Below are 27,420 nucleotides of genomic sequence, written 5' to 3'. Positions count from 1 at the left end.
GTCACGATTCTGGTCCTTTCCTGTCTGCCTGCTACCAGCCTGATAATCTGCCCTTGTCCTGATCCATCCTGCACCCTTCTTGCCTTTTTCTATGCTCTGGTCCCCAGCCGTGTCCCTTTCCTTGCATCCCTGTTGCCTTTTCCCTTATGTTGTAGATAATTAGGTAGATTCAGAAAGATTTAGGCCGGCTTATCAGTAGATAAGCCGACCTAACTCTGAATCTACGCCGGCGTTTTTTTAAGTGTATTCTCAAACAGAGATACACTTAAACATATCTAAGATAGGACGGCTTCCATTGCGGCCGGCGTAGATTATGTAAATGAGCTTTCACGCCGATTCCCGAACGTACGCGAGCCCGCCGCAGTCGAATAACATTGTTTCCGTAAGGCCTTAGGCGGCCTAAAGTTAGAGCTATGCTCTAGTGGCCTAGCCAATGTTAAGTATGGCCGCCGCTCCCGCCGCGAGGTTCGAATTGTTTACGTCGTTTGCGCAAGTTGTCCGCGAATCGGGAGTTACGTCGTTTACGTCCGCGTCGAAATCAATAGGCTCGTACGGCGTACTTAGCCGCAATGCGCCCTGGGAAATGTAGGCACCCGGCGCATGCGCAGTGTAAAAAAACTTGAGGTCAAGCCTCATTTCCATACAACATGCCCCCTCTCCAAGCAATTTGAATTAGGCGCCCTTACGCCCACCGTGTTTACACTACGCCGCCCTAAGTAAGGAGGTAAGTGCTTTCTGAATCATGTACTTTCCTCTCTTACTTAAGGCGGCGTAGTGTAAACACGCTAGACTACGCCGTCCTTAAGTTTAGGCGCCCCTACCTGAATCTACCCAATTGTATATAGATAGCTGTTAGGTTTATTAGTTATTATTGTTTGCTGGAGTGGTTTATGTTTTCACTGGTTGCTGTGTATGTTTATTGGTGTATGTTCACTGTAAATAAATATCACTTAATACATATATCCTTTGTTTGGTCTCAGTTCCCTTGTGTAGCTACGCGTTTGGTCACCTTAGTCGCTGATCCTGACACTTTTTCTCTTCAGATATCCCCCAAGTAGTGTGGATTGCAAGTAAAAGATCCTCCACCTCTTCGAGAGAAAGTTTATATCGGGAAGTTCTGGCAGGCTCCCCCTCTGTCCCTTCACCCTCTGACTCCTCTTGGGAGTCAGAAGCGGCACTGTTTCGCTCTTCCTCAGCGTCCTCTCTGAAGTCCTCTGGCTTCTCTCCACTCACGGAGGGAAGTACCACAAGACTAGGTGGAAAAATCTGTTGCGCTGGAGAGGGGCTACTCTGGGGCAACTGAAAACCAGCAAAGAGATCCTTAAAGGATTGAAAGGTGCTAGAAAGCTCTTTCACAGATGCTGCTAGCTCAGAACCCTGCTCTGCCTCTCTCCCCCTAATTAGACCCTCGATGCAACGTCTGCACAGTGCTTTACTCCAGTTTTCCCCCAAAGAAGTTCTGCAGGAAGGACACTTCTTCTTGGAATTATGACCAGATTTCTCTGTGGACTTCTATAGAAAAACACAGACAAAAAAAGCAGAGAGCAAGCATGAGAGGGCCATCGGCGCTTGAACAGCTATCCACCAGGAGTGAACACCCCAGGACCAACCACCAACGAGGGATACACTACCTAATCACCAGGAGAAAAACACCAGTGAAGCTGAAAGGATAGTAAGGAACACCACCCTAGGGTTCCTACCTTAGAGTGGCGGGTGCTGCTGTCCTCCGGAGGTGCACGTGAAGTCTCCACTTCTGACATCTCCGCCTAGGAATGTGGTCGTAGGCAACGCTCAAAGATGCCGTCCCCACGGCTGAGAAGCGTAGGCCGCACCAGCCCAGCGTTTGGTCCTTATCCCCTGCCGCATCTGGGCCTAGGAGACGCGTACCTTCCAGATCTGACGTCACCCGTCATCCGGCCAGCCTCAGCTTCCTAACCTGGCTGTGTGAATCACACAGGGACCCGACACGCCGCCTGCAGCGCCCCCCTCGGTCAGAAATTTCCCCAAAGACGCCGAGGGAACGCACCACCACAGGTACCTTTCGGTTAAAGCTCACTAGCCCACCAGGTAGTTGTGCAGGGTCTGAGGAACGAAGAGACCAGGTCCCCCCTCCTCAGGAAACATAGCCCCAGCCTCCCCAGCTGTCTGGCTCTTGGCCCCAGCGGTGTCTCCTGCCGGAGGAAACTCCATAAACTGAGGAGCTGAGGGAGGATGAGGTTTAAATCCTTAATTGGAAGGCGGTGTTTCCTAAGAGGGGAGGAGCCTGTGTCTCTCTACAGTACCTGTCCTGAAAGACTAACAGGGAAAAATGTATCATACAATACAGAACACGAACCAGATATACAATAATAAATGGGATTCATGGTTTGAACACTATGCCTTGTTCTTTAACCCTGCCTGACATTCCCTTACATAGTTCATATATAGGAATTCTATATTATTTACTACTACAGCCATCATAACGCTTGTCTTCAATTTACCTGTCAACTAAATTAAATTACAGTACTGTTATCTTTATACTTTGTATTAATCTATGTATGTAAAATGACCTCCATTAACCTTGCATGTACTTATGTTATATCGGTTTTGTACCACCTTTTGTACTCAAAAAAAGTTTGTAAACAAAAAAAAAGAGAGAATGTAAAGTACTATGTAAGGCTCCATTCACACCTAGGCGTTTTAAAGCCTGAAGCCTGACGCTATTGCAGCCTAAAATACGCTGGAGGGGTGATTTAACATTGTTCTCTATGGAGATGGTTCACATCTCCACGCCGAACGCCGAAACGCTGTATGCCTGAAGCTCAAAACAAGTCCCTGACCTTTTTTTTCAGGTGGCTTCGGCATAGCCGACAATGTGTAAATCACCCCTCCAGCGAAAACAAGGTTAAAAAACAACGCGTTTTGTCGCAGCAAATCGCGGTACAAAACGCCGCGCTAAGGTGTGAATGCAGCCTAAAAGTTTTAGGCTGGTGCTTTCAGAAAAAGGTGGTATTTATTTTTATCAATTAACAAAATGGAAATTAAATGAACAGGAGATAAATCAAAATCAATATTTGGTGTGACCACCCTTTGCCTTCAACCAGCATTAATTCTTCTACGTACACCTGCACACAGTTTTTGAAGGAACTGGGGCGGTAGGTTGTTCCAAACATCTTGGAGAACTAACCACAGATAGTCTGTGGATGTAGGCTGCCTCAAATCCTTCTGTCTCTTCATATAATCCCATACATATTCCATGTTGAGAATCAGGGCTCTGTGGGAGCCAAATCATTACTTCCAGGACTCCTTGTTGTTCTTTCAATGAACATAGGTGTCTGTTTAATAAACTGAGAAGTTTAAGAAATTATCTCCTCTGCAGCCGGTTTAATAAACTGAGAACTGCAGTTGTCAAAGGGAGAACAGAGGAGAAGTGTTTCCTCTGAAAACAGCCAAGATCTGTGTAAAAGTGGGTGGGCTGCCTGTAATCTCGTGAGAAATTGTGAGATTACGGTGCAGTCGAGTTTAAAAAGTGAAACTAAAGTTTAAAAGAACATGCAATTACATATTTTCAGACGTGATAACTATATATACACACACACACACACACAATATATATATATATATATATATATCTATATATATATCCACATACATACACATATACATACACACACATACATATTCATACATACATTGTGTGTGTGTGCGCGCGCATATTATATATATATATATATATATACACATACATACACACACACACACACACACATACATACATATATATACACTGTAATATTGGGGGTGTTTAGCTCAAGTGGGATATGCGATTTTAAGCAATTCACGCCAGTCCAGAACTATGTTTAAGGGCTTGTTGGCCCACTTTTATTCAAAAGGCAAAAATAAACAAAATCCAAACATAGGTTTCCCACACAGGGGTTTTCACTGTCCATACAGAATGGTACATTCAGCCTCCTGGCTTACAGGTGCAAAAGGAAATACTGAGCCACCTGGCTCTCTTTAGCAGTAGCACCACTGCTCAGGCTCCCACATAAAGCCTTCCCGACTCCTGTCAGCCACCTCAGACTCAGGTCTCTGGGTATTATAGTGCAGCCTGCACTCTCCAGCTTCTCTAGCTTCTCCAGCTAATTTAGTGCACACCTGCACTCTCAGGGTTCTCCCTTCCAAGCCTGGACTCCTCGGGAGGGTGGAGCCCAGAATGCTGGTCCTGAATCTCCTATCAGGCCCACACACACCTGCACAATCAGTGTGCTGGTCTATCTGAAAATCTGGACCCAGGACTGGGGATTTCATCCCACCCAGATCTCTGTGAAATCCCAGAGCTCCAGGTCCCAAACTGGATTTTATTAATAATTGAGGAAACTGAAATGCCAGTTTCCTCTGTAAACTGTAAGCTCCCTGGAGCCCCTCAACCAGTCCAGTTGAAAACCCTGGGTCACCACACCCCTGGGGTACTACAATTCATTATATATATATATATATATATATATATATATATATATATATATATATATATATATATATATATATATATATATATATATATATATATATATATATATATATATATACACATACACACACACACACACACATACATACATGCATTATTCATTTTTAACCCACTGGTGCTGATATTAGGAAGAAATAAGCCTTCTTCCTCTAATCGCACCAGCTTCTCTCCCAGATTCTCCACCTCTGAGCTGGTGAATCTGGAAGGGAGATATTTCAGTGGAAGAGCTGCGAGATCTTCAGATCTCACTTTATTAAACTGCCCGTTTTGTAACAAAATGGTCATGTGCTGTGATGAGAAGAAGAGGAGAATAGTTCTCCAGTACTCATCTCTGTATATTAAACCGGCAATGCTCTGAGATGAGCGGTGATCATTATGATCTCGGCTTATCATGGTTTATTAAACGTACACCATAGTTGTTAATGGCATTGGCTGTATGTTTGGGGACATTGTCCTGCTGCAGAATAAATTTGGGGCCAATCCCACGCCTCACTGATGGAATGGCATGATGGATAACTATCTGCCTGTATTTCTCAGCATTGAAGACACCATTGATCCTGACCGAATCTCCATCTATTTGCAGAAATGCTGCCCCAAATTTGCAAGGAACCTCCACCATGTTTCACGGTTGCCTGCAGACACTCATTATTGTACCGCTCTCCAGCCCTTCACAAACAAACTGCCTCATGCTACAGCCAAATATTTCACATTTTGACTCATCAGCCCAGAGCACCTGCTGCCATTTTTTATGCACCCCAGTTCCTACGTTTTCGTTCATAGGACATGGAAACATGGCTAAGTGAATCAACAATGAATGAAAACATAGGAATTGAAGTGCAGAAAAAAAAGAAAATGGATTAGGGACCTCTTTCCTGGTGTTTCTCGTGGGTGGGGCAGCCCATTGAAATAGGCTGCCTACCCACCGTGCACATATAGGTATTAGCCAAGCCTTATGCCGCGTACACACAATCATTTTTCGGCATGAAAAAAGACATTTTTAAAAACGTCATTTAAAATGATCTTGTGTGGGCTTCACATAGTTTTTCATGTTCTGAAAAACGACAAAAAAAAATAAATTCGAACATGCTGCATTTCTTAACGTCGTTTTAAAAAATGTTTTTCGGGTTGAAAAAAATGATCGTTTGTGGGCTAAAACAACGTAAAAAACCTGTGCATGCTCAGAAGCAAGTTATGAGACGAGAGCGCTCGTTCTGGTAAAACTACCGTTCATAATGGAGTAAGCATATTCATAACGCTGCAACAGACAGAAAAGCGTGAATCGTCTTTTACTAACACTGAATTAGCTAAAGCAGCCCAAAGGCGAATGGAACTTCCCCTTTATAGTGCCGTCGTATGTGTTGTACGTCACCGCGCTTTGCTAGATCATTTTTTTTTTAAAACGATGGTGTGTGGGCAACATCGTTTTTAATGATGAAGTTGGGAAAACTTTTACTGGCAGAACGACAAAATTTACGAACTGCACCAATTTTTTACTGGCACTGCAAAAAAAGTACCTAAAATTACTGTTTTTTGTGCTAAACAGTGCAAATATCAATGAACTATAAACACATATCTAATGCTATTATCATTGTGTTTAAAGCGGATGTGCCACTAAAACAATATATTAAAAGCTAGCAGCTACAAATACTGCAGCTGCTGACTTTTAATATAAGGACACTTACCTGTCCTGGAGTCCAGCGGTGATCGCAGCAGAGGATGAGCCGATCGCTCGTCACCCTGCTGCTCCCCCCTCCATCCACGGTGAGGGAACCAGGAAGTGAAGCGCTGCGGCTTCACTGCCCGGTTCCCTACGGCGCATGCGCGAGTCGCGCTGCGCCCGCCGATTGGCTCACACGCTGTGTGCTGGGAGCCGAGTGTTCCCAGCACACAACGGGCGACAGACGGGATGTGACGGAATGCCCGTCTTTCGCCCGTAGCGTGTGGCCGGAAGTGGGTGCAAATACCTGTCTTTAGACAGGTGTCTGCACCCCCCTCCCCCCTGAAAGGTGTCAAATGTGACACCGGAGGGGGGGAGGGTTCCGATCAGCGGGACTCCACTTTAGGGTGGAGGACCGCTTTAAGTTTAACAAAAGTAAAAAAAAAAAATCTCAATTTACATGAAGGTCAGCGTACTATAACCCAGCCAGCACAGAGTTCCCTCTTACATCAGAGTCTGCAGGATGCCCCCTTACAGTGAAAGGGAACTCTTATGTGAAGGGGAACGCTGCAGATCATGATGCAAGGGGGGGGCTCTGGTGAATAGAGACCACCTTCCGCAGAGTGAATACACTAAGGTAAGGGAGGGTTACTAATACAGGGGGGAACCTTCAGTGCCCCCTTACATTATTGTATTCACTCCCCTCCTTAGATCAGTGACCCCCCCCCCCAGACTGGCCTGGCGGCACCGTCACTGACCTCCTCTCAGGTGCACAGTGCGGGGCTCAGTCAGACGGCTCCAGCTTGCTGTTCTGATCTCCTCTCCACAGTCCACACGTCCGATTCTTCCCGTAACCCCCATCCCGGCGCTCCCACTCTTGGCTCCTTTCTAGGATCCCCTCAGAGACTGCGGACATGATAAAAGACAGGAGATGGTACAGAGGCTGGGGACATGGCACAAGACAGGAGATGGTACAGAGGCTGGGGACATGGCACAAGACAGGAGATGGTACAGAGGCTGGGGACATGGCACAAGACAGGAGATGGTACAGAGGCTGGGGACATGGCACAAGACAGGAGATGGTACAGAGGCTGGGGACATGGCACAAGACAGGAGATGGTACAGAGGCTGGGGACATGGCACAAGACAGGAGATGGTACAGAGGCTGGGGACATGGCACAAGACAGGAGATGGTACAGAGGCTGGGGACATGGCACAAGACAGGAGATGGTACAGAGGCTGGGGACATGGCACAAGACAGGAGATGGTACAGAGGCTGGGGACATGGCACAAGACAGGAGATGGTACAGAGGCTGGGGACATGGCACAAGACAGGAGATGGTACAGAGGCTGGGGACATGGCACAAGACAGGAGATGGTACAGAGGCTGGGAACATGGCACAAGACAGGAGATGGTACAGAGTCTGCGGACATGGCACAAGACAGGAGATGGTACAGAGGCTGCGGACATGGCACAAGACAGGAGATGGTACAGAGGCTGCGGACATGGCACAAGACAGGAGATGGTACAGAGGCTGCGGACATGGCACAAGACAGGAGATGGTACAGAGGCTGCGGACATGGCACAAGACAGGAGATGGTACAGAGGCTGCGGACATGGCACAAGACAGGAGATGGTACAGAGGCTGCGGACATGGCACAAGACAGGAGATGGTACAGAGGCTGCGGACATGGCACAAGGCAGGAGATGGTACAGAGGCTGCGGACATGGCACAAGACAGGAGATGGTACAGAGTCTGCGGACATGGCACAAGACAGGAGATGGTACAGAGTCTGGGGACATGGCACAAGACAGGAGATGGTACAGAGTCTGCGGACATGGCACAAGACAGGAGATGGTACAGAGTCTGCGGACATGGCACAAGACAGGAGATGGTACAGAGGCTGGGGACATGGCACAAGACAGGAGATGGTACAGAGGCTGGGGACATGGCACAAGACAGGAGATGGTACAGAGTCTGGGGACATGGCACAAGACAGGAGATGGTACAGAGTCTGGGGACATGGCACAAGACAGGAGATGGTACAGAGTCTGCGGACATGGCACAAGGCAGGAGATGGTACAGAGGCTGCGGACATGGCACAAGACAGGAGATGGTACAGAGTCTGCGGACATGGCACAAGGCAGGAGATGGTACAGAGGCTGCGGATATGGCACAAGGCAGGAGATGGTACAGAGGCTGCGGACATGGCACAAGGCAGGAGATGGTACAGAGGCTGCGGACATGGCACAAGACAGGAGATGGTACAGAGTCTGCGGACATGGCACAAGACAGGAGATGGTACAGAGTCTGGGGACATGGCACAAGACAGGAGATGGTACAGAGTCTGCGGACATGGCACAAGGCAGGAGATGGTACAGAGGCTGCGGACATGGCACAAGGCAGGAGATGGTACAGAGGCTGCGGACATGGCACAAGGCAGGAGATGGTACAGAGGCTGCAGACATGGCACCGGAAGGGGACAGAGGCTGCAAATATCATATTACCTCTCCACATCATCAGTATGCTGTGTCCTCCTCCTGTGCCCCTTTCACCTCTCCACAGGTTAGGGCAGATGACCTGTGGAGAGGTGAAAGGGGCACAGGAGGAGGACACCGCATACTGATGATGTCTAGGCTAGCGCGCCACACTCTGCCAAGTCTGCTGGACTGCGGACTCACCAGACCAAGGCAGTAGCAATGAGGACAGGCAGCAGGCGTCACGACAAGTCCTCCTACTACTAGGGTCCACTCCAGGTCCGGGCACCAGCAGGGCGGCTGGCCGACTGATCCAGTCAGTCGGGCGGGCGGGCAGAGCAGGCACTGGTCGGTCTCAGTCTGCCACTGTGCTATCCCTCACGGAGCCGCTCTCCACACAAGCCATGATGTTCCTCAATTTCCCGCGCTGCTCTTTTGAATTCTATAGGCTGGCGGCAGAGTGTTGTTTTTAATTGGCTGCGTGGCGGTGGGCTCAGGGCGGGCAGAGAGGGCGAGGCTATGCATAATACAGGAGGATTAGACGCTGCCTGCGCTGCGGCTCAGATTCTGATCTTTTTACGGGCACATTTCCGTTATTACGGACTTTTACGAACAGGGAAAAAGTGCCTTTTATTTACGTACTGTCCGTAATTCTACGGACGGTTGGCAACACAGGTACGCGGCATAAGATTTACTTTTTCTTTATAACATTAGAAAAGAGGTGCCCTTTTTATTCATGAAATTCCTCTTTTCTTATTGAAGATTAGATTAACAAGATTCATTTGAAACAGTACAACTTCATTGTCTACAACAGGGGTAGGCAGCCTCGGCCCTCCAGCTGTGTTGAAACCATAGGTGTGCGCAGCCTATTGCATTAGGGTGTGCACCCCAGAGGTAAAACACACATGCAGACTTTAATGGCATCCCAGTCTTAGTCTGTAGGGTTCAATATTGAGTTGGCCCACCCTTTGCAGCTATAACAGATTCAACTCTTCTGGGAAGGCTTTCCACAAGGTTTAGGAGTGTGTCTATGGGAATGTTTGACTATTCTTCTAGAAGAGCATTTGTGAGGTCAGGAACTGATGTTGGATGAGAAGGCCTGGCTCACAGTCCCCACTTTAATTCATCCCAAAGGTGTTCTATCAGGTTGAGGTCAGGACTCTGTGCAGGACAGTCAAGTTCCTCCACCCCAAACTCGCTCATCCATGTCTTTATGGACCTTGCTTTGAGCACTGGTCCAAATCATTTTGTGGAGGTGGATTATGGTGGGGGGTTGTTTTTCAGGGGTTGGGCTTGGCCTCTTAGTTGAAGGGAACTCTTAAGGCGTCAGTATACCAAGACATTTTGGACAATTTCATGCTCCCAACCAGGGGCGGACTGACAACTCATGGGACCCCCGGGCAATTGGAGATTATGGGGCCCCCAGCAAGCTGCATGCTGTGGGGGCACTCAATAGGAGGGAGGGGCCAGGAGCAGCGAAGAGGGACCCGAGAAGAGGAGGATCTGGGCTGATATGCACAGATGAAGTAAGTATGACATGCTTGTTATTTAACCGCTTGCCGACCACCCACCGTAGTTTTACGGCGGCAGGTCTGATCGGCTGCGCAAAATCACGTAATATAACATGATCTAACGTGATTTTGCATTGCGGCCACTAGGGGCACACACGATCGCCTGTGACAGAGCGAGAACCGGGAGCCGTGTGTGTGTGTGAACACACTGCTCCCGGTTCTTTCAGGGGGAGAAATGACTGATCAAATGACATACAAAATATGAACAGCGATGTGTCATTTCCCCTAGTCAGTCCCACCCCCCCCTTCAGTTAGAACATAATGAGGGAACATAATTAACCCCTTCCCTGTCAGTGACATTTTTACAGTAATCAATGCATTTTTATAGCACTGATCGTTATAAAAATGCCAATGGTCCCCAAAATGTGTCAAAAGTGTTGGATGTGTCCGCCCATAAGGTCGCAGTACCGATAAAAATCGCTGATCCCCACCATTACTAGTAAAAAAAAAATATTAATAAAAATGCCATAAAACGACCCCCTATTTTGTAGACGCTATTACTTTTGCGCAAACCAATCGATAAACGGTTATTGCGATTTTTTTTTTTTTTTTTACGGAATTTTTTTTTTTACGAAAAATATGTAGAAGAATACGTATCGACCTAAACTGGGGAAAAATATTTTTTTATATATATTTTTGGGGATATTTATTATAGCAAAAAAGTAAAAAACATTGCATTTGTTTTCAAAATAGTCGCTCTATTTTTGTTTATAGCACAAAAAATAAAAACCGCAGAGGTGATCAAATACCACCAAAAGAAATCTCTATTTGTGGGGAAAAAAAGGATGCCAATTTTGTTTGGGAGCCACGTCGCACCACCGCGCAACTGTCAGTTAAAGCGACGCAGTGTCGAATCGCAAAAAGTGGCCCGGTCATTGTCCAGCAAAATGGCCTGGAGCTGAAGTTGTAAAAATAAATAAAAAAACAAGATTTTACAATCCTTTTAATTAAAACCAGCAACTGTTGAGACAACACATTGGTCAGGTCTATGTACAGTGTAATGTACAGAGTATGTGGGTACAGACACAATATACAAACACGGACACACAGTATACAGACACAGTATACGGGGACACACACACACACACACACATACAGACATAGTATACAAACCCAGTATAAAGACACAAAATACAGACACGGACACACAGTATACAGCCACAGTATACAAACCCAGTATACAGCCACGGACACACACACAGTATACAGACACAGTATACAGACAGACTACACACACACACACACACACACACACACACACACACACACATTAAGCATATACATACACACACACACACACACACACACACACAAAGCATACACACACACACACACACACACACACACACACACACACATTAAGCATATACATACACACACACACACACACACATTAAGCATAAACATACACACACAGTATACACAATTTTCATCTAGAAATCAGCCTAATTGAACATTCTGCTGCCCCCATCTCCTGGCATGCTGGGACTTGTAGTTCCCCAGCAGTATACAGACACATTTAGTGGTAATACAGGAGTGGAGGGTTAGCCTGTGTATTGATGGGCAGGCAGTCAGTAGGGAGATGTAGCAGAGATTAGGGGAGAAGTTCAGACCATGCTTCCCCCAGGAGAAGTGCATATCTCACACACAGAAACACCATCTAGACAGGAGCTCTGTTAGAGAAAACACAGCCTCTCCCTCACCAGAGAAAGCACTGATAATGATAAAACGACATTTTACTTACCTTGCATCAGCCTGAAGTCCATCCCACACTCCATGCTGCGTCCCCCTCCCTCTCCTCTCCTCCAGCTGTCGGCAATCTTCTCCTGCTCTGTATTCAAAGAAGCCGCGCAGGCTGTACACCATGTTCCCATTGGCTAAGGAGGTAGTGAAGGGGTGGAGCAGCCTATTGGCTGGTGTTTGATGGCTGTTCGGCCCGCCCACCCCCGAAATCACTTTGACAGCTCCTCTCTACCCTGCAAGAAGTTTTATGCACTGTGAGCGGCTCTCTCCTCACGATCAGATCTGCTGTATGTGAAAGTGATTCACAGGCAGCGCGGTCCACACACTGCTTGGATGGAACATTTAACAGTGAATGGGAGACGGCATGGGATTAGGGTGTGCCCAGGCACACCCGGCACACCCCGTGTGCACGCCTATGGTTGAAACTACAAATCTCATTATGCCTCTGCCTCTAGGAGTCATGTTTGTAATTGTTAGGGTCTTGCAATGTCTCAGGGGACTTGTAGTTTCAATGCGGTTGGAGGGCCGAGGTTGCCTATCCCGGGTCTACAACATGCCACACAAACCAGAAGAGAAAAAGTGTGCTATATAGATCACCATGTGCCTATAAAGATCAGTAGTGGTCTTTTCTAGCCATGTCATCTCTGGTCAAAGTCCACCTTTCCAATTGATGAGAACAACGCTTTAAAGTGATAGAACATGCAACTAGTTGCATGTTCTGTTTGGGTGCATTATGTATTACAAGTTAATTGTTGAAGGAAGTCCTGAAATCAAGGTCACGATGAAAGAGAAAACCCTAATGACGACCCACAGTGAATAATCAACTGGTAACCAATAGGGATGAGCCGAACACCCCCTGTTCGGTTCGCACCAGAACCTGCAAACACACCAAACGTTCGTGTGAACTTTAGAACCCCGTTAAAGTCTATGGGACTCGAACATTTGAAATCTTAAAGCGGAGTTCCGGCCACAATTTTAAATATAAAAACTTTTTAAATATGAAAACCCCTGTAATACACAAGTTTAATGTATTCTACTACAGTTAGTCTGTAAACTAAGGTCCGTTTTGTTAGGTTGTTACAGCATTTAGACACTTTATAAAACAGAAATTGACTGGGGCCATCTTAAGTGTGGGCATCATGAAGCCAGACTGTATGACTTCCTGGATTTCAGTCTTGCACACCTCGCACATGCTCAGTGCTGCACAAGCGATGTAATGGTTTCAGATCAGGTTTCAATAGCAACGGGAGTGTCAGAGAAAGTTGCCGCCCCTTATCTATGCAAACCTCTCCTCCTCTCCTTCCAGGAACCAGTAAATATAAGAAATAATTTATTCCTGTGCAGATATATCTACATAACAAAATTATATATATATATAATATATATATATATATATATATATAATCTTGTTATATATGTAGTGTGTATACATATACTAGACATGTGCACTGTCAATAAATTCATTTTGTTTAGTTCCGTTTCGCATTAGCCGTTATTTCGTATTTTGTGCCCGAAACTCAATTCTCAAAAAATGAGCACAGCAGGAGTATAGGCACAGGAAGTCAGCACAGAACAGGGATGGTGGGAACCCTTCATGAGGGATTCCCACCATTCCTGCACTGAGTTCCGGGGTCTGTACTCCTGCTGTGCCCATTATGAGGGGTTCCCACCATCCCTGTGCTGTGCTGCATTGGCCCCGGCACCCTGCATCGGCCCTGGCACAGCACACCGCATCGGCCCCGGCACAGCACACCGCATCGGCCCCGGCACAGCACACCGCATCGGCCCCGGCACAGCACCCCACATCGGCCCCGGCAACCGGCATCGGCCCCGGCACAGCACCCCGCATTGGCCCCGGCAACCGGCATCGGCCCCGGCAACCACCCGCATCGGCCCCAGCACCCCGCATCGGCCCAAGCACCCCGCATCGGCCCTAAGCAGTGTAATAGGTTTTAGGTCAGGTCTCCATAGCAACGGCAGTGTCAGAGGAAGTTTCCGCCCCTTATGCAAACCTCTCCTGTAATAAGGCATTTAATGTTGATAAGGGGGGTGATGATCGCTGCATATAAATGACAATCGCATCGCCCATTAAAAGTTGATAAGGGGGGGTACCGCCGATTGCTAAAAGTAAATTAAAAGTTTATAAGCGGGGGGGTGTGCCGTCGATCACTGAATATAACTGACATTCACATCGCCATGGGGGGGTTTCCACCGATCGCTGCATAAATGACATCGGCCATTTAAAGTTGATAAGCTGGGGATGGGGATTGCGCCGATCGCTGCAAATTAAATGTCATTGCCCATTAAAAGTTTATAAGCGGGGGGGGGGGGGGTTGCTGTCGATCGCCATCGGAGGGGGGGTGGGAGGTTCCATTCCACCGATCGCTGCAAATTAAATTACATCGGCCATTAAAAGTTGATAAGCGGGGGATTGCTGCAAATTGAATGACATTGGCTATTAACTGTTTCTAAGCAGGGGAGGGGGGGTGCTGTCGATCGCTGAATATAACTGACATTCACATCGCCATCGGGGTTGGGTGGTGGGGGGGGGGTACGCCGATCACTGCAAATTAAATTACATTGCTGCGTCGATCCCTGTTGGAAATTACCTTTGACAATTACAGGAGGGGGGGCACGATCGCAGAGAAATTAGCCGCCCATCTGTTAGGTGTTTAGCAATGACCAGCCAATAGGGAAAGCAGGAGGGCGTAGCTTAGCACGATCTTCGCTTCTCTCAGTATATGACAGTTTGCAGTCTGGGCGGCTGATTTCTCGGCGATCGTGCCCCCCCCCCCCCCCTGTAAATGTCAAAAGTAATTGTCAGCAGCGATCGGCGCCCCCACCATCAACTTTATTGACCGATTTAATTAAACAGTTTGCAGACTACGGCTAGCTCCACTGATTAGGGCGCCGATCACTGCAAATTAAATTATAAAAGGAAGGGGGGGGGTTGTCCCGCCGATCGCTGCTGGAAATTACTTTTGACATTACAAGCAGGGGGGCGGGGCACGATAGCTGAGAACATCAGCCGCCCCTCTGCTAGGTGTTTAGCAACGACTAGCCAATAGGGAAAACGGGAGGGCGTGGCCTAGCGCAATCTTTGCTTCTCACAGTGTGCAGAGTTAGACTGCGGCTAGCTCCCGTGCATCTCCCAGGAGGCATAGCGCCCCTCACGCCGCGGCGGGGGAGAAGATAATCAACTGTAAAACTGAGTTTTAAGAATAAAAAAAAAAAAATAGATGCCATATGTGTTTAAGGGGACAGAGAAGAAGGGGATGAAGAAAAGTTGAAAAATAGGGTGGAACTCCGCTTTAAGTGCTAATTTTAAAGGCTAATATGCAAGTTATTGTCCTAAAAAGTTTTCTTTTTTTTTTTTCTGACGAAGTTCCGATGTCTAAGGAACGAAACATGTAAAATCTTGGGGAACAGGGACCCCCCTATGCACACCTGAGCCTCACTGCTTTTTCCTTTACCAGCTCGGTAACATTGTACCTTGAGCGGCTATACAACTAATTGAAGGATATCGTATGGAGACATGCATGGCACACTTTGAAGACAAGTATAACGCTCGGTTTTGAGCTATTGCTGTTGGAGACTGAATATTTTTCATTTTTATTCTGGATATTGGCACCATCTATTATCATCAGAGACACTGCACGATCACTGTCCTATTTGGGATACTATCATATCCTAGTCACCGGAAACTGCTGCGTTTAAGAGTAGTGCTTCAGACTCTGTGTAAGTACACAGATGGATGGCTTGGCTGCAATCCCTCCGAGCAGCGCATGATTAGAGATTGCATGGAACAGCTACGATTCTGAGCTATGAATGACAGCCTAACAGTGAGTAAACCTTGCATTATATTGCTGTGGAACTTTTATTGCAATACTGTCACCCATCAATCCACATATTATATGCTCAATCATCTATCACTCATCCATATCTGTGAAGCACTACATGGACATACCGGTCTGAATTTATGAATGGACTTTACCCATACGTTATGGGAATCTGTTTACTATTAGCGGTAATATTACAGCACCCTTATAAAGTGCACTCCAGGTGAATCCGACTTTGAAGATAATCATCACAGTGCCTCTGTTACATTGTATATCTCCTTATAACTTTACATATCGATTAAACCAATTCTATAAGGAATTATTATCAAGCCAGACACGGCGATCCTTATGTGAGGACTTCCTCTAGAGGGCTATTAGGCTCACGGTCCTTCAGGTTTATTCATTGATTTCTTGTCTACCATCAGCTTCTAGTGGAGCAGTGCTTTGATTACCACCATTCGGTGGATCTTTTCATGTCCCTTTCCAGGTATCCAACCTTGTTGTATTCCCCCATTTAGACAGTGGATGATTTTTCACCTGTGTTTACAGGGAACCACTGCCTGATGTGGGAACCATTAGGAATATTGTTTTAGAGTTGAAAACCGGAGTTAGGCTTACCGGTAACTCTGTTTTCAGGAGTCTTCCAGGACAGCCCTGTAGATGTAGCTCCTCCCTCCGGGACAGGAAACACAATCACCCCCAATTACAAAAGGCGGTCCTCCAGGCCTTCTCCTCATTTCATCCAAGAATTCCTGAAGGGCTCTGAGAGACATAATCTACCAACACATCGTTAGTACAAACTTCCATTTCCAGTTAGAAATATAAACACCGGGTGGGAAGCCAGGCTGTCCTGGAAGACTCCTGAAAACAGAGTTACCGGTAAGCCCAACTCCGGTTTTACCCTTTCGTCTTCCAGGACAGCCCTGTAGATGAATGACAAGAAACTTACTTATCAGGGTGGGGTTACTGCTTGGAGGACCCTCCTACCAAATGCCTGATCCTTCTCAGACATCAAGTCCAGGCGATAGTGCTTGGCGAAAGTAGTATAACTTGACGACGTTGCCGCCTTGCAAATCTCTTCTGGTGAGGCTCCGGCCCTCTCAGCCCATGAACTCGAAACCGCTCTAGTCGAGTGTGCTTTAACAAACGGGGCTTGTATGCCCTCTAACTCATAAGCCTTTCCTATTGCCATCCTGATCCATCTAGCAATGGAGGATTTAGACGCTTTCTGCCCCTTTTTACTTCCTGAAAAATTAACAAAAAGGGAATCGCTCTTCCTAAATTCTTTGGAAGATTCTAAGTAAACTAAAAGGCACCTCCTAACATCTAACAAGTTTTGGGGTGCTCCCTCTGAGTTTGAGGTGGAACAAAAAGAAGGAAGGACAATGTCCTGTGTCCTATGGAACTTGGACACAACTTTTGGAAGAAAACTGGGGTCTGTTTTCAAAATAATCCTATCATCAAAAATTAACAAAAAAGGCTCCAAAATTGAAAGAGCCTGTAGCTCACTCACCCGTCTGGCTGAGGTCACTGCCACCAAGAGGACTGTCTTGAGTGTAACCCATTTCAAGATGGATTCCTCCAGAGGTTCAAAAGGTTTGCCTGAAAGTGCCCTGAGCACCAACGAAAGATCCCAAGAAGGACAGGTTGAAACCCTTACTGGCCTTGATCTTGATAAGGCCTTGAAGAAACTCTTAACGAACTAATTCTGCTGAAGGGAACACTGCAAGAAGACACTCAGGGCTGCTACCTGTACTTTTAGGGTGATAGGGGAGAGACCCAGATCTACCCCAGCCTGTAAAAATTCCAAAATAGCTGGAATCCCTGGATGATCCAACTCTTGTTCTTTCATCCAAGAACAAAATCTCTTCCAGAATTTGGCATAGATTGCTCTCGTAACTGGCTTTCTGCACTGTAATAGGGTGTTTATTACCCTCTCTGAGAAACCCTCTGCTCTCAATAACTGTTCCTCAGATACCACGCAGTTAGACTTAGTCTGTCTACCTGCGGGTATAGGATTGGACCCTGCGAGATCAGATCCTTCCGTATTGGAAGGGGGAATGGAGGGAGAATGCACAGTTCCTTCAGGATTGCGAACCAGGGCCTCTTTGGCCAACAGGGCGCGATCAAAATAAAGTCTGTCTCCTCCAACCGAAACTTCTGAAGTACCGCTGCGATCATCCTTACTGGGGGGAAGGCGTAGCAGATGTTGAACCTCCAAGGACTGGTAAATGCGTCTATCCTTAAGGCCTGGTCTCTTGGATGTATTGAGAAGAACTGGGATACCTTCCTGTTCTTTTCCGAGGCAAAAAGATCTACTTCCGGAAGACCCCACCTCTGTGTTATCTAAGAGAATACCTCTTCGTTTAGGGACCATTCGTCCTGTTTCACTGGCTGGCGACTTAAATAATCTGCCAGAGAGTTTTGAGTACCCTTTAGGTGGACTGCTGTTAGTGAAGACAAGTTGGTCTCCGCCCAGGAGAGGATCTTGTTGGATATCTCTTGAAGAGCCGGACTCCTTGTCCCTCCCTGCTTGTTCAAGTACGCGACTGCAGCCGCGTTGTCCGAGCGAACTTGCAGGTGACGTCCTACCAACCTTCCCTGGAATGACTCTATCGTCCTTCGGATTGCCAACAGCTCTCTTTGGTTGGAAGAGCGACTTGCCTCCGCTGGAGACCATGCTCCCTGGGCTACTGCTTCCTCTAGGTGGGCTCCCCAGCCCCAGGCACTTGCGTCCGTTGTCACTATTACTTCCACCGGGAAGGACCAGTCTAGACCCTTGCTCAGATTGTGATGTCCTCGCCACCACCACAATTTCCTCTTTACTTTGGCTGAGATTGGAATCAGTGACTCTAAATCCTGACTCTGGCCACTCCAGAGACGGAGCATAAGTTCCTGTAATGGACGTTGATGATGTCTTGCCCAAGGAACTGCAGGGAAACAGGACGTCATGAATCCCAGGACCCTCATTACTTCTCTGATTGAAGTCCACTGATTGGACTGTAGCTGGGCTACCGCCTGACTTACTTTGGTAACCTTTTCCTCGGGGAGATACATTTTTTTCTTTACCGAAGATATCTTGTACCCTAGGTATACCACCTCCTGGGATGGCACCAACTGGGATTTGTCCCGGTTGATTATCCACCCGAGTGAGGAGAGACACTCCTGCGCTACCAGTAAATGCCTTTCTAACTGTTGAGCCGATCTTGCCACAAACAGTAGATCGTCCAGATATGGGATTACTGTGATCGCTTGGTCCCTGAGAGGGGCAAGAGCCTCTGCCAGAACCTTGGTAAAAATTCTCGGTGACGAGGATAGCCCAAAGGGCAGGGCTTGGAACTGGAAGTGTTGAATCCCTAGAGTTACCCTTACTGCCACCCTGAGGAATTTTTGGTAATCTGGATGTATAGGGATGTGCAGGTAAGCATCCCTGAGATCCAGGGTCGCCATGTAACACCCCGGGAACAGACATCTTGATACCGTAAAGATCGACTCCATTCTGAACCTTTTGTATTTTACAAATTTGTTCAGGGGCCGGAGGTTCAGGATCATCCTGAACTTCCCTGATGGCTTCTTTACGATGAAAATATGGGAATACACTCCCTGTCCCTGCTCCTCCAGGGGTACCGGAATTAGGACTCTGATCCACCAATTCTCCTAGAGACAGCATGAGAGCTTCTGCCTTTGCTTTTTCCCTGGGTGGCTGAGTCACCCTGAAGTTCCAGTGAGGCAGTGACGCAAACTCCAGCTTGTATCCGTTCTTTATTAGATCTAGAATGAACGGGCTTGAGGTTGCCTTGGTCCATTGTGGGAGGAACTGCCCCAACCTTCCTCCCATGGGGACACAGGAGTCATTGCGGTTTTGGGGCGGGTTGAGGAGGATTAAACAGGATTCCTCCTCTACCACGCCCCTTGTGACCTGCCCAGTGCTTCTTGGGTTGGCCTTCTTTCTTCTGGTTTTGCCAAAAGCTTGATCCCTTGAAGCCACGAAAAAAACTCTTTCCCTCAGTTTTTTTCTTTTTCTCAGGAAAGGCCTTCTTCCTGTCCTGAGTACGCTCCAAAGCCTCTTGGAGGCCGGATCCAAAAAGGTGGTCTCCTGAAAACGGAAGACCACACAATTTCAATTTTGAGGCGGCATCGCCCGTCCAGGTTTTCAGCCATACCGATCTTCTGGCTGCATTGACAAGAGCTGCTGACCTGGCAGCCAACTTTACTGACTCCTCTGAGGCGTCAGCTAGAAATCCTACTGCCTTGAATAGGAGTGGAAAGGATTTTAAAAGCTCCTGTCTAGAGGTACCGGACAAGATGTGTGCCTGCAACTGGGTGAGCCAACACTCCAAGTTCCTTGCTACGCAAGCAGCTGCTAGAGCTGGTTTTAAACTGATCGCAGAGGCGTCCCAAGCTCTTTTCAATAGTAGGTCCCCCCTTTTGTCCATTGGGTCCCTAAGGGAACCTAGGTCATCAAAAGCCAAATCTGTCCTCCTGGAGACTTTGGCTAAAGGGGCATCCAGTCTAGGAACTTTGTTCCAAGGATGAGACACATCTGATTCAAATGGAAACCTACGTTTGAGGCTGCCTGAAAAAAAGGGTCTTCTTTCAGGTTGTTCCCATTCTCGCAGAATCATATCGATCAGAGACTTATGAACCGGAAAAACCTTGGTTCTAGTCGCATTCCCTTGATACATAAGGTCATGCTTTGAGAGCTGAACCTGTTCCTCTTGGATATCTAAAGTATCATAGATAGCATTTAGAAGATCCCCCACATCATCTAATGATAATTTATATCTGGCCGCCCTGGAGGAATCCTCCTCTCCCTCCGATTCAGATGCTGAACCTGCCTGAGAGGAAACAACTGATCTGGGAGTCCTGTCTCTAACCTCCTCCTCTTCCTCTTGAATTTGTAGGGAAGGAGCACTAGAGGCCCTAGGTAGGGACGGGGCCGGACCCTGCATCCTGTCTATCAGTCCCTTAAACGACTGAAATGTGGATGCCATTTCATCTTTAAAAGATGACAACATTTGGTGACAAGTGGTTACCGAACTTTCCTTAACCAAGCTATTGACACAATCAGGACATAAAGGCTTATCCCAGTTAGAACTTAGCTTTGTCCCACACACGGCACATTTCTTCCTAGGAGGCTGGTTCTTATCATGGGCCTTAACCTGTTAAAACAAACAACATAGTGGACCACATTACAACCAGCTAGACCTGCATTCACCACTGTGAAAAGGTTCCTAGAAGGTGCCAAACCCTCCACCAGACAGGCTCACCACCTAGGGGGGGTATATGGGGTAACAATCCCCTACCTAACAGAATAAGCCATGTGCCATCACCAGGCCTTACCTGAGAGGTACCGGTGCCTGTCGGACCAGGATCGGGAATAGCTGCTGCTGCATCCATGGTCCTGTGTTTTTTGTTTCAGTCTCACTGAACAAACACCAGCGCCGGGTTCCTTCGAGTCTCCCCCGCGCCCTTTTTTGAAGTAGGAACGATGACGCGCTTCCGCCGAGATTACTCCTTCCTCTCTTTGGAACGCACGGAACCCGCCCCCTAATCGAATACCGGAAGTGGCGAGCCGATTCGATGGCGTCTCTCACCCTCGCAGCCATGCCATCCGGATGCTTCCAGGGGACGGATCCCGCCGTCAACGGGGTACGACTCTCGCCGAGCTCACGGCGGAGGAGGCTCCAGCCACGCTCTCTACCCCTAGGGCCAGAGGAGTGCTGAAGGTCTGAGGTAGGTTCTCTCTAAAAAAAAAAAAAAAAAAAAAAAAAGATACGTTCCATGATTGTATCTCCTCCCGTCCGGCAGGAAACACAAAAAACTGAGGAGAAGGCCTGGAGGACCGCCTTTTGTAATTGGGGGTGATTGTGTTTCCTGTCCCGGAGGGAGGAGCTAAATCTACAGGGCTGTCCTGGAAGACGAAAGGGTAAAATATGTTTATTAGAATTTTAACATGTTATACATGAACAGCATGAGGTGTCACAATCAGGGTACAGTCATAAATATGTAGTGGTAGAGAGTCAGCCCAATGGCTATCGCCCACAGCAGGACTCCTACCAACGTATAACATAACAGGAACAATTATGACAAGAACCCGAAACAAAAATTGTGAGCGGCCAAAATGGCCTTTTAGTAGGTGGAATATTGTTTTAGTAGTCAGGTCTCTCTTGTGTTTTTTGTGGGGGGTATCTGTATGTTGTGTGGAGGGTGGGTGCGCTGCTATAGACTCTTATCTCCCTTGGGGATGATCAAGTGCTTCTTTTGTTAGTTACTTGTATATGCCGTTATTTTGAGTGGGTATCCATTGGGAACTTTTTGGGTAAGTCCACCCAGTCTTAGGGGACCTATGTTTTTTATGCCTCACATATATGTGTCACTTTTGATATATACTTATTCTAATAAATTTGTAGTAAACTCTTAAGGGTGTGCAGCTGTCTATTTTCCTTTTTTGTTATTTTTTCGTTTTGGGTCCTGTCCCAGTGGACATGTATCAATGCAAAAAAAAAGTTTTAAAAATGGTCGTTTTTTCGGGAGCAGTGAATTTAATAATGCTAAAAGTGAAACAATAAAAGTGAAATATTCCTTTAAATTTCATACCTGTAGGGGTGTAAAGTTAACATGTGAAATAGCGCATGTTTCCCGTACTTAGAACTGTCACTGCACAAAGTGTCATTTCTGAAAGAAATAAGTCATTTAAAACCGGACTTGCGGCTATAATGAATTGTCGGCTCCCGGGAATTCAGAGAGGATTCATTCATAAAAAATAAATAGCGTGGGGGTCCCCCCAAATTCAATTACCAGGCCCTTCAGGTCTGGTATGGATATTAAGGGGGAACCCCGCCGTCAATTTAAAAAAAAAAAAAAAACACGTGGGGTTCCCCCCAAATATCCATTCCAGACCCTTCAGGTCTGGTGTGGATTTTAAGGGGAACTCCACCCTGATTTTTTTTTTTTAAATGGCGTGGAGTTCCCCCAAATATCCACACCAGACCCCTTATCCGAGCACATTAACCTGGCCGGCCGCAGAAAAGAGGGGGGGACAGAGTGCGGCCCCCCTCTCCTGAACCGTACCAGACCACATGCCCTCAACATGGGGAGGATGTCCCCATGTTGATGGGGACAAGGGCCTCATCCCCACAACCCTTGCCCGGTGGTTGTGGGGGTCTGCGTGCGGGGGGCTTATCAGAATCTGGAAGACCCCTTTAACAAAGGGGACCCCCAGATCCTGCCCCCCCCTGTGAATTGGTAATGGGGTACATTGTACCTCTACCATTTCACGAAGGAAGTGTAAATAATTGTAAAAAAAACACACACACACACACACACACACACACACACACACACTCAGTAGAAAAAAGTCATTTATTAATAAAAAAAAAAAAATCCAGCGGTGGTAATCCACTCAGACTGTTTTCCACGGTGTGTGTGTGTGTGTGTGTGTGTGTGTGTTTTTTACAACTATTTACACTTCCTTCGTGAAATGGTAGGGGTACAATGAACCCCATTAGCAATTCACATGGGGGGGCAGGATCTGGGGGTCCCCTTTGTTAAAGGGGTCTTCCAGATTCTGCTAAGCCCCCCGCCCGCAGACCCCCACAATCACCGGGCAAGGGTTGTGGGGATGAGGCCCTTGTCCCCATCATCATGGGGACATCCTCCTCATGTTGAGGGCATGTGGCCTGGTACGGTCCAGGAGAGGGGGGCCGCACTCTGTCCCCCCCTCTTTTCTGCGGCCGGCCAGGTTAACATGCTCGGATAAGGGGCCTGGTGTGGATTTTTGGGGGAACTCCACACCATTTTAAAAAAAAAATTGGGGTGGAGTTCACCTTAAAATCCACACCAGACCTGAAGGATCTGAAATGGATATTTGGGGGGGAACTCCACGTCTTTTTTTTTTAATTGACGGCGGGGTTCCCCTTAATATCCATACCAGACCTGAAGGGCCTGGTAATTGAATTTGGGGGGACCCCCACGCTATTTATTTATTTTTTTATGAATGAATCCTCTCTGAATTGCCGGGAGCCGACAATTCATTATAGCCGCAAGTCCGGTTTTAAATGACTTTTAAATGACACTTGTGCAGGGACAGTTCTAAGTACTGGAAACATGCGCTTTTTCACATGCTAACTTTACACCCCCCCCCCCCCCAGGTACGAAATTTAAAGGAATATTTCACTTTTATTGTTTCACTCTAATCTTTATTAAATTCACTGCTCCCGAAAAAACTTCAGTTTTTAAAACTTTTGTTTGCATTGATACATGTCCCCTGGGGCAGGACCCAGGTCCCCAAACACTTTTTAGGACAATAACTTGCATATTAGCCTTTAAAATTAGTACTTTAGATTTCTCCCATAGACTAACAGGGTGTTCCGCAGCTTTTCGAATTTGCCGCGAACACCTCAAATTGTTCGTTGTTCGCCGAACAGGCAATGTTCGAGTCGAACTCGAAGCTCATCCCTAGTAACCAAGAACACATCTTGGACAGTCAATATACACCTAAAGAACGGTTGTAACCTCTAGTTTTCTTTGAGGCTTTTTGTCTACAACTGGTTCTGTCTGCACCTTTAGCTTTTGCCACTGCTGACCTAGGGACATCTAGCCCTTTTTTTCTCCCACAGTTACTAAATGTTAATCTTAAAGTAAATTTGCAACTTACCTCAATTTTCTTTAGGACATCTACATTAGCAATGGCTTTTTTTTCTTTCACTTTTTTCACACCTGGTAAAAAAAAAATTAAATAAGCAGTGGTGTAAACATGGATCCAATCTTTTTAAACATATGAAATGCAATAGCCAATGATAGATTTAGCACTTAGAGAGACTTCATTCTACATGTCTTGTAGTCAGGATGAGATTTCTGTTACTGGAGCCCAACCATGGATGCCCAATAAAACTCTACTAGATCATCACTTTTGACACAAAACTTCATTATTGCAGCTTGCCAATTTTTACATGTGGTGGCTGCATTAGTACATTTTTTTCAGACAAAGAACAATCCACCAAGCACAGAAACAAATTTATTGTCCAAATTCAAATCATAGTGGCACAAACTCCCCCCCCCCCCCCATTTAGATCACAGTGTATAGTTTTGAGTTTTTGTAACAAATATATATATATTCCCATTCCAACCTTCCTTTCTGTCATTTAAAGTTGCCCTATTGTTAAGTTAACCTTAAAGGAGTTGTAAAGGAAAACATTTTGTTGCCTAAAATTAATGTCTGCAAGGTAGACAGACAGAATAGTGTAATGATTCTGTTAAAAAACGAGTAAATACCTATTAAATTCCTTCATCTATATCACCTCCAGCATTCTAGTTTCTGTTCTCTCATTCACTTCCTGGTTTGCGGCGCTCGTTCATGTAAGAACTACATTTCCCAGTATGCATTGCGGCACGCTCAGCAATTCCCACCTCCTTGGAGTTTCTAACACGTAGAGAGCGTCCTGCCGCACAGATGTAGTTCCCAGGAGGGGGCGAGCACTTTACTGACCACCGCAGTAAACCTCCCTTCACGGTGGTGAGTTACAATCAGACAAGCAGGAAGTGAACAGAACAGAGAAGAAATATAGCAACTTCTGAGCAAAAACGAACAATGAGGAAGCGAAAAGAGGAATGTCTGCAGGTAAAGGATGCTTATTATGAAAAAAAAAAAAAAATGTTTTCCTTTACAACCCCTTTAAGATTAGTTATGTTGTGGCCTTTGCTGCAATAAATGGGCCAGTAACTTTCTTTTATTGTTGGTTATTATGAATCTGAACAGATTCATTAGTTTGGCAAAAGGCTTCACCTTCCTCCCCAACACAGAGTCACACATGTAAAAATCATCTTTTTTGCTAGAAAATTACTCAGAACCCCCAAACAATATATTTTTTTTTTTAGCAAAGACCCTAGGGAATAAATTGGCGGTCACATGGTATTTACGCAGCAATTTTTAATACGAAAAGGTTATAAATATATATATATATATATAATATATATATATATATATATATATATATATATATATATATATATATATATATATATATATATATATATATATATATATATATATATATATATATATATATATATATATATATATATATATATATATATATATATATATATATATATATATATATAAAAAAAAAACACACACTAAAATGTTAGCCCAATTTTATTGTATAATGTTAAATAATGTTAAAGATGAAGTTATGGCGAGAAAATAGATACCCAACATGTCATGCTTTAAAATTGCACACACTCGTGGAATGGCACCAGACTTCAGTACTTAAAAATCTCCATAAATGACTTTTTTTTTTTTTTTTACAGGTTACCAGTTTAGAGTTACAGAGGTCTTAAGCTAGAATTGTTGCTCTTGCTCCAACGTTAACAGCGATACCTCACATGTGTGGTTCGAATGTCATTTACCTATGTGGGCGCAACGTACTCTTCTGCATGCGAGAAAAAACATTAATTGTTTACTTATTATTTTTTATCACAATGTAAACATCCCTTGTAATAAGAATAAGGCATAACAGGCCCTCTTTATGGAGAGATGTGGGGTCTTTAAGACACATCTCTCCTCTAGACAGGAAAGACTAGATGGCAGAGTTTACATCTGCTGGGCCGGACATGACATCATAGCATTGCGCCCGGGCCTCTGAAGGTCATAGATGCTGCCTGGGGACTGTCTGGTCTGCAATAGTCGCTATGGTGAACTTTCTGCCGCCGGCGGATTCCTTCTCCGGCTCGCAGTTTGCACGGGAGAGACGGTAGAAGCATCGGAGGGCAGCATGTCCCCTTCCTCCACCTGTAAAAATCAAGCCGCTATGATTGTTCTTACGGTGCAGGGAATTGGCGGCTGAAACAAATGATTTATGATGCATCATTCAGCTATCTCTACGCAAAGTCCAGGACGTCACATGAGGGAGGGGGTTGGGGGGGTGGTTAAAGTGTATTTATTGCCAAAACTTTTTTTCGTAGTTTTGGTTAGAGAAATTACATCAACTCCTGTCAGAAAATAAATTGTCCTCAGAACAGGAAGTCAAGGGGAATCTCTATGAAGGCCAGTTTCACATGGGCTTTATCTTGTACTGTATAAGAGCAATGTGAATAGCAAACTTTGATAAAGCATTTGCAGAGCTCTCTGACATTCTTTTATATTCAAAAGAGCTTTATTGAAGAAAAAAAAAATATGCGATACAGACAAGCATAGCAATAAAAGTCTGTGAAAAGTTACAGATGTATTGTGACCCGAGCAACTTGTAACGTATAAGTTACTTGTACATTTAAGAATGCATCATAGAACATTGTAAACGACACACAGGGTCCCAAGTTTAACTCATAGCATAGATGTAGCTTTCATTTGAGCCAAACCAATTCAAACAACTATGATATCTATTATAACTCCAGCAGTAGGAGTGATCTCTATTTCACTTAGTATGTTAAACAGTCTGAGGTATCACCTTCAAGTTTGTCATCCAGAGTTAGCAGAAATAAGGTAAAAGAAGCCAGGAAAGAAGGATAAGAGAAATTGAAGCAAAGAAGAAAGAGAGAGGTTGGGAGATAATATTTAGAAGAGGGTCGTCCATCCTGTTCTAGCAGGAGGGTCTGATCCCTCTGCCCTAGTGTGTCCA

General features: G+C 45.9%; 1 protein-coding gene across 1 annotated transcript in view; it reads right to left on the bottom strand.

The window, feature by feature from the left end:
• Positions 1 to 27,420, bottom strand: part of POLR3G (RNA polymerase III subunit G) — a 124,027-nt gene that overhangs the window by 19,502 nt on the left and 77,105 nt on the right. Inside the window, exon 6 of the mRNA XM_040342060.1 lies at positions 24,459 to 24,520. Coding sequence (XP_040197994.1) covers positions 24,459 to 24,520 — 62 coding nt within the window. The remainder of the gene's footprint in view (positions 1 to 24,458; positions 24,521 to 27,420) is intronic.

Source organism: Rana temporaria, chromosome 1 (assembly GCF_905171775.1).
Source record: "Rana temporaria chromosome 1, aRanTem1.1, whole genome shotgun sequence".
In the NCBI taxonomy this organism is placed as follows: Eukaryota; Metazoa; Chordata; class Amphibia; order Anura; family Ranidae; genus Rana; species Rana temporaria.
This window is presented reverse-complemented; position numbering and strand designations above follow the sequence as displayed.